This window comes from Sinocyclocheilus grahami, unplaced genomic scaffold, assembly GCF_001515645.1.
Source record: "Sinocyclocheilus grahami isolate Dianchi unplaced genomic scaffold, SAMN03320097.WGS_v1.1 scaffold589.1, whole genome shotgun sequence".
Lineage (NCBI taxonomy): Eukaryota > Metazoa > Chordata > Actinopteri > Cypriniformes > Cyprinidae > Sinocyclocheilus > Sinocyclocheilus grahami.
Genome location: NW_015505768.1, coordinates 526,856 through 535,212, shown reverse-complemented (window position 1 = coordinate 535,212; position 8,357 = coordinate 526,856). Strand labels below are relative to the sequence as shown.

General features: G+C 34.6%; 1 protein-coding gene and 1 long non-coding RNA gene across 2 annotated transcripts; both read left to right on the top strand.

Annotated features, from left to right (window-relative positions):
* Positions 1-1,509: 1,509 nt before the first annotated feature.
* Positions 1,510-2,475, top strand: LOC107557103 (uncharacterized). Its single transcript, XR_001605352.1, has 4 exons — positions 1,510-1,558; positions 1,797-1,876; positions 2,119-2,179; positions 2,303-2,475. It is a non-coding gene; the product is annotated as an uncharacterized lncRNA (long non-coding RNA).
* A 1,052-nt stretch (positions 2,476-3,527) lies between these two features.
* Positions 3,528-8,039, top strand: sh2d1aa (SH2 domain containing 1A duplicate a). Its single transcript, XM_016240427.1, has 3 exons — positions 3,528-3,724; positions 5,248-5,311; positions 7,817-8,039. The coding sequence occupies exons 1-3, from the start codon at positions 3,588-3,590 to the stop codon at positions 7,934-7,936; spliced, it is 321 nt and encodes a 106-aa protein (XP_016095913.1). The 5' UTR covers positions 3,528-3,587; the 3' UTR covers positions 7,937-8,039.
* The last annotated feature ends 318 nt before the right edge of the window (positions 8,040-8,357 follow it).

Here is an 8,357-nt window from a genome sequence, read left to right as displayed (position 1 = left end):
GTCTAGAGTAATTTTTGCTTATTAGTACGGTTGAACTGGATCATCGAAGGTCAGAAGCAAAGACATTGTTTAATAGAATGGGAATAAATACATAAAGCATATTTGTGTTTAACATTTAATTATTTTTTGCGTCATATTCTGAGTTGCATTATTTTTATTCATTTTGAGGAATACTGAATCTGTGGTTTTTTTTGTGAGTGAGATGAATTAATGCACATTCATATTTATTTTAGAACTACAGTAACATCTTCTGATTTCTCTCAACATGGGGACAGGAGAGCTGTCAATCAATAAAATGAAAAAAAAAGTAACTTGCGTTACTTATTTGAAAAAGTAACTCAGATATTTTCTTGTAAATTAAAAAGTAATGCGTCACTTTACTAGTTACTTGAAAAAAGTAATCTGATTACGTAACTTGCATTACTTGTAATATATTACCCCCAACACTGCTCATAACTCCTCTCATTATCAATAAAGCTGTCCATATACGGTATGATAAATGAATCTCTAACTTACATCATACCTACATCAGCACTTTGTTGCTTATGATGAGGGAATTCGCGAGTTTCTGTCTGAACAAAACTGGGGTTTCAGCGATGACTAGTTTGAACGCCTCTGATTGGCTACTGCATTCCTAAGCTCAACAGAATCGTGTGTGACTGGTTATAATGAGCAATGCTGTAAAAACGTGTAAGAATAAAAAAATTATGTAATATTACCAGGTCTAAATTTAATACAGCAATCGAAATTTCGTATTAAAGTTTTATTGAAAAACCAGGGGACCCCCCCCCCAAGTATATTTTCTGGGTGTTATGGGGGGTCCCTTAATGCTTATGGCAGATCCGGGACCTCAGCCAGACATCACATCATGATTCAGATAAGAAACAACATGGGGTATGTGTGCAAATGAATACAGTTCATACAATCATTCACACTATTGAATTAAAGTCTTCATCACAGCATTGACTCATTAATAAATTAAGCATAGATTAATTAATTATTCATCAGTATTCATCCCACAATGTTCTCATACTGTTACATTGTTAAAAACTAGCAATGTTGTAAAATTTCTTACACTGTGTTTGTTTTCATCTAAATTAGAATTACATGAGCAACCCAGACATTGGTAAGTTTTCCTAAATCATTTACATTTCATCAGTTTTACTTGTGTTTTGTTTTTGTAAGTAAAAGTAATGTTGTTTGAGTGCATCTTTCTCTCTTTTCCTCACAGATGATTTTCAGCTTGTTATTCCTCAAACAGCTCAAGAAGCACAGATTTCTATGGGGTCTAAAATCATTGTTCCTTGTCACTTGTCTCCTGAAATCTGTGCCATTGCCATGCAGATCAAATGGTTTAAGGAGACAGACTGTGTTTGCATCTACAAGAACGGACATGTGATTGAGGGGAGAAACTACAAAGACAGAGCGAGTCTCGACACTCATGTACTGCAGAGAGGAAATGTGTCCTTACATCTAAATAATTTCAGTGTCTCAGATGTTGGTGATTAATATTGTCAGGTCATCAGTGGAGACAGAACACAGCAGATTACAGTAGGAGGTGAGTATTCTGCAGGTCCATACTACATCAGCCCAGAGTACTAATTAACAATCTTTTGTCAGAATAAAGTAAACTGAAACCACTTGTTGGGATAGGATGCATTTTTAAGCTATAGTGTTTTATATAATGCCACTTATAGAAGCCCAATCCTAAATTAATTAGTGTAGTTGTGTAGTTATTAGTTGGGTATCTAAAATCACAGATTTCACACAAATCTATTAACACATTGTCTTCTTAGTGAGGATAAAACCTGAAGTCCAACATGTGAGTCAGTCACCAACATTTTAAGGTCAAAGTATTCAGCTAAAGCTGTTTGAGGTAAGAAAGCCTACAGGTTAATTCATTTCAAATGACTGCACTGTGTTTTGAATGGAATTTATTTATGCTGGTATAATTATTACTAGATAGGTCAGGGATTTGAGTCAAAAGTTTCTCACTGGCATATTCTAAAAACAATAGAATTAACAATAGAATACATTCATTTATTTAAAAAAATTATTAAATTAATTGCCATGTTTTCATATCCAGTTTGTATGACCCCAATCTGTTTTTCTTCACAGATAGACAAAATATGGACTAAACAGGAGAAAGACAAAATGAATAAATCTGCTCTAATGGCTGGTGTTATTGGACATTTTTGCAAGTTCACGAAAGGCTATATCCAAGAAACATATGATCTATCTAATACAGGAACACATATTAATAAATGATTTTAAACATAATGTGCAATATTTTTTTTTTCAGAAGAGCTTCAGGATATGTTAATTAAGGCTGGCAAAGAAAAAGACAGACAGCTGGAAAGAGCTGAACAGGAGTTGAGAGACGTGAAAGATGTTGGACAGACTCTTAAGACTCAACCCTCATGCTCAGTTTTTGGACAGAGACAAATCGAATCCCGTTTAATAGCTAAGAAATGTGCCTAACTTTGAAATTTCAGGTTGATGCTTAATGCCTTTTCTTAAATTCATGAGTTATAACAATCGCTATTTCAGATGATTTTTTTCTCAAATTAAGTATACATTAATCAAGGCATGTTATTCTGAAGAAAATTACAATTACAATGAATTTACACTTTACCTAATGTTTGTTTTGTAACCTTCCACAAATTAATAAACTGGAAAATTTAAATGATTAAAACAAGGGCACACAGAATTATTTAAATTTGCATGTAAATAAATTAGTTTAATTATTTTTGTAAAGTTTAAATGAAAATGAATCACAATTTGGGGGACCTGAAAATCATGAGACATTCAAAAGTAATTTTCGTATTTCAGAGCAATTTTTAATTGGGGGCGCTCTGCAACATGTCAAAACTGAAATCCTGTTCACTTCATCACTACAACGGAACTGCAGCGCCCCCGCGTGGACACAGTGGTTTAGTGCAGCATCTCACATGTGAAGGTGGAACGTGCGCTGATAACGCTTTAAAAGCTCAAATGTTCAAATGCTAAAATGTTGTCAAACTGCAACTTTCGGCAACATCATATCATTACCCATTTCAAGAGTTGAAATGAACTTGTGTTTCATGAGGTGATTTGTTGAAACAATTTTAAAATGTGAAAATAAAACGGGTTGCTATTAAAGTTGCTGGGAGTAGGAGTGTTTTCTTGCGTCAGTAATAAATAACAAATATACTGTGGTTATAAATATCTTAATACAGTCAAACTATGTCATCTATGTAGAGAAATCCGTGTAAAATATCAGGAGTTATTATAATAGAACTGCTTTTTAATAAAAGCTCTCTCAAACTGATAACTGTGTAATGTAATTTTGCTGATATTTAAAGTGTTGTTTATATAAGTATTTTAACGTACCAGTAGCAGAAAGGGTAAATTGTATAAACATTCACACTATATTTCTTAGAAACACGTACAGTATGCAAATATGAATGTATCAAACACATATCTGCAGCTGATCCTAGATCAGCTACATTCACTGAAAGCTTCTCTTGACTTCCTTTACAGCTAGGTCACCTCTTGTGGTGTCTGTGTATATGTTTGCGTGTAACTGCGAGAGACAGTGAGACAGTATGGAGGAACTGGCAGAGTATCATGGGTCCATCAGCAAGAGGCAAGCAGAAGAGATCTTGAATGAAGCTGGCAGAGATGGCAGCTATCTGATCAGAGACAGCATGAGCTCAGCAGGATCTTACTGCGTGTGTGTGCGGTGAGTAACTACTGTATCAGTGTCTTCTGTCTTCATTATGTGCAGTAATCTGTAACTTAGAGCTGTGGTTCTCATCTGGTGGGCTGTGACCAAAAATGTGTTACTGGTCTCGTCTGATATTAGATTTGGGACAGCTGGGGAAAACAATGCAAAGTACAAATAATAAAATGCAGTTAACTGTATAAATGCTCATATTTAGACAACAACAAAAAAACTTATTCAAATTGTAAAACAAAGGATAAAATGATTTCCAATTTCCATATCTTTTGTTGATGTTAAAGTCTGTGTGTCCGGTCAAATTCTGGTATTTGGGTGCCAACTGCATGGACAGATCGCGTCCATGCTCGAAAAATATTGCTGAATTGAGGACAGCATACTGGCATGGGCTACTACTTACTATTTCTGCCATATAAAGATATGATAAAAATATGAAGTCTATGTATCTCAGATTAATTAATTGGCACATCACTTCCTCATTAATGATAATTTAAAGTCATTATTGTGTTAAAAAAGAAAAACATTGAATAGACATTTAAAAAAAAGTAGCTTTAGAAAGAGATATTTTGATTCAACAAACAAAAAAATATTGAAATATTAAAAAGTGCCAGTAGGTGGCAGCAAATTGCTGTCTTGAGTGAGTCATTCAGTCATTCAACCGATTCATTCATTCAAACGGCTGATTCATTCAGAAATGAATTTACCTTATCTTCATTTTTAAGTAAAATAATCTATGTAATCCATTTTCTTTCTACCAGCCGATTATGAAAGAAAAGATGAAGTGTTTGTTATAGTAACATGCAACTTTCGCGTGCATATGACAGATAAACCGCCTGTTAATGTTGTGGTTATTTTAGCTAATAGTTTGCTTTGTACATTTAGTTCAACAGCATTAAGTTAAAGAGGGTAAACTTTATCACTCGACTGCACATGCATTTTCTAGCTCTGTCCAAGCAATAAATGCACGTACTTAAACGAGCGCTATAGAAAATTTACTTAAATTACAATTTAAAATCAGTCAGAGCTACAGAAATGCATCTTAATATTTATAAATAAAGCTCCATATTATGCGTAGGCCTACATTGTAAGTTGACGAGTTGATTTTTCTGCGTTTTAATACGACTCTTGTCATAGAGCTATGAATGCCGAGGATTTTTAGGTTGGGTAAAATCTGCAAACTCTCACTCAGTTCGTTTCCTGGCTTCTGTCAACTGGCAACCCGGGGTGTCGAAATACTATTGGGATAACTGGCAGTGGGCGAAATCACACAGACCAAAACAAAAACAGACATTCCAACACGGAATGCACATTTTAAAGTAGAATAACCGGCTTTTTCTGGAGAAACAAGTATGTGAACTTAGCATGTTTCCTAAATATGGTATTTTTAAGCTTAGTGCAGTCAAAAAATTACATACAGCACCTTTAAACAGGCTGGGGCTCACATTCAGCTGCAAAATGGGGTAACTGCAAGTTTAAATACTGTGCTGCAAATATATAATGACTATAATGACTGTGTAAATCTTCAGGTGTGATGGATGGGTTTACACCTACAGAGTTTTCAAACAAAAGGATGGACTCTGGACAATAGAGGTATGGATGGATTTATGGACCTTGTAGCTTTGTACTTTTCCTCAAGTGAAACCTGAAATTACATGTCTTTTGATAAAAACATACTTCTGTCTTAAAGGGATAGTTCACCCAAAATGAAAATTACCCCATGATTTACTCATCCTCCAGTCATTCTATGTGTATATGACTTTATTCTTTCAGAAGAAATACAGGCGGAGTTATATATTTAAAAAAATACCGGACCTTACGCTACGCCATAGTCTTTGGCTATGCCTACGCAACGTGATCTCATGATAATTCGTATGTATTTTACGTAAAATGTGGTTCTATAAAACGTACATTTACTTACATTTTTACAGGCACTAAAACGTACAATACTGACGTATTTTCAGCCTCTAAATGTACAAATACTGTCGTATTTTCAGCATTTTAACGTACAAAACTGACGTATTGACGACACCTAAAAATTAATCCTTATGAATATTGAAATTGCGGCATTAATTTGATTAGTTTTTAGTTGTCATATGAATTACCTTGTTTTCAATTGCATTATTAAATTGTTCACTCGTTTACTTATGAAATTATAACATTTCGTTTTGTTGTGATTTCTGCTGCCAGCTCGTTTCCAAGAATATGCCTACACAATGTTAAATACGACTTCACTTTAAACCTTAAAATAAATAAAATTTCTGCAATCGTTTAACCTTTACTTGTCATATAATGTTTACTTTGATTGCCATGGGCCACAAAAGGCGTTTTCTCTGACATGCTGTGACTGACAATAGAACTATAAAATACACCAAAAACGCAACATAATTGCGAAATTAAACAATTTTATTAGTGCGCTGTAATCCAAATCTTCCGAATCCATACGACTGCGAGGAACAGACCCAAATCCAAGCCTTTATTCGGCGATCTTCATCTCCATCCCGAGCAGCGAGTCCAGTCTCCGGTGACCGTGAGCAGCAAAGCCGCGCTGACTGACGCGCTCGTTACAAATTCAAATGTTGCCGCTTCAAACGACAGGTTTTACGGCAGGATAATCGAACGCTCATTGGCTCTCGCCTGCATTCGTCACAGATTGCGACATGCCGTGTTTCTGGTGAGGTGTGTTTGAATGATGCGCGCGTTCCTTCACGAGTTCACGGAGTGGATCGGGAAAATTATCTGGATAATATTTTCGGCGATTAACAACATAAATTTTGCTCTGGATCACACAAACCTACTGTATTCCGCCAGAGAGGACTGCGGGTGCAACGCATCGTCATTTGGATTACTTTTAGTACTGCTTTTGACATTTTTGCAATAAATAAATGATTGTAATTGCATTTATCTGTCTGTCATGTTTTTCTTATACTGTACAGAAATGTTTAGGTTTATAGGTAGGAGTGGAATTAGCGACTATAAATATATTTTAATGCTATATTGTTACTAAAATTTTTATTTTCCAGCGTATTTCAGTCATTTGCGTTTTATATCCTTTATATATCGCTATATAGGTCAAGGGGTCTAAAAATCTAAATTGCGTATTAATAAAATGATAAAAATGCATATTCGCTATAAAATGGGTAGGTTTAGGTTTGGGGGCAGGTTAAGGGGTCTAAAAATCAAAATCGCTTATTGATAAAATGATAAAAAATGCATTGATACGAATATCTAAATGATATAAAAGATACGTAAATATTTTAACGTTTTTTAGCTAAAAATACGTAGCGATTTGTACGTTTTAAATGTTGAAATACGTCTAAATTGTACGTTTTAGCATCATTAAAAAAGTGACTACTTGTAGTAGTACAGTTTAATGCCACTGTTATTTTTCAAACAACAAGTGCAACGCTACGCTATATACAGAAGTACACAGCAGATTTTTTTTCTCTTTGTGGCCAGTGTGTTGCATGTATTTATAGCATCACCCAACACACAAATTAACAGCCAGAGAATCGCCATGTACATCTGTTATGTTTTGGTATCACCCACACTTCCCGTTTCATACGCATCAAGATCTGCAACTTGTAAACACACCCGAGATGCTGAGAAACATTTGCATTTTGGATCAAAACCCGAAACAGTTTAAACTGAAATCATCCAAATGGGAAGATAATGATCTTTTAACAAATTAATGACCAAGATCCTTGTAACATTAGAATGGCCTCTTTAAACCCTGTTTTAAACAGGCTTTGCCATTGTTCATATCAGTGTAGATAAGCTCAAATTTTCTTCATTTTATCTGACTTCATTTAGCTTCCTGTAACTGATCAGCATCAACCACCAGCCACACGAGCAAAATACCACACAACTCTTTTGATTATATATATATAAAAAGAAAAAAAAAGTTACTCTGACTCAACGGAAATGTACCTCCATGCACAAGTCACGTGATAGCACCACAAGTTTGTACATTTAATGCCATTACCATCACTAGTAAAATGTACAATTAAAAGAAGGCATATCTTTGTGCTTTTGAAGTTCTTTTTAAGAGCTCAGGAAGTTTTTAAGAAAATCTTATTTTTTTTTCTCTCTCACCAGGTGGCTCCTGGGATGAAGGAAAGACTCTTTAGGAAAGTCAGTAATCTCATTGCTGCCTTCAAGATCCCAGACCAAGGCATCTCTGTTCCTCTTTTGTATCCTGTAAATAAACCTAAATAATAACACACAAGTCAAAGCAAACACCTTAGAACAGTTTTGACATGATGTAGTGTAAATGTGAACAAGAGTATTTTCTCTGGGGTCTCTTAACCCAAATGTAAATTGTAGAAATGCTGTAAAAAATCCTGTAAATTGTAAAAATGTTGAAAAGTCTATTTAGGTGTATTAGATTCTTACTCTGAAGAAATATTCCTTTATAATCAAATTAATTTCAAATACAGAAGTAGCTGGAGATAATCCACAAAATACAGAAACAATAAATGCTTTGTTAGAATAGATTAAATAATTGGCCATCCCATTACATTATACATCCCTCTACTGTATATTGTCAGTCTGTCAACAAAAACTGAGTGTTTTCTTCGGAAATAACCATCCCATGTTTGCTATGCATTCCTATATATACATGCTATACAGTAATCGT

Excerpts from the sequence above, each read along its gene's own strand:
- sh2d1aa (XM_016240427.1), top strand. The coding sequence starts at position 3,588 with ATGGAGGAACTGGCAGAGTATCATGGGTCCATCAGCAAGAGGCAAGCA. Across the intron at positions 3,725-5,247 it reads TCTTACTGCGTGTGTGTGCG|GTGTGATGGATGGGTTTACA; the intron begins GTGAGTAACTAC and ends GTAAATCTTCAG. Across the intron at positions 5,312-7,816 it reads ATGGACTCTGGACAATAGAG|GTGGCTCCTGGGATGAAGGA; the intron begins GTATGGATGGAT and ends CTCTCTCACCAG.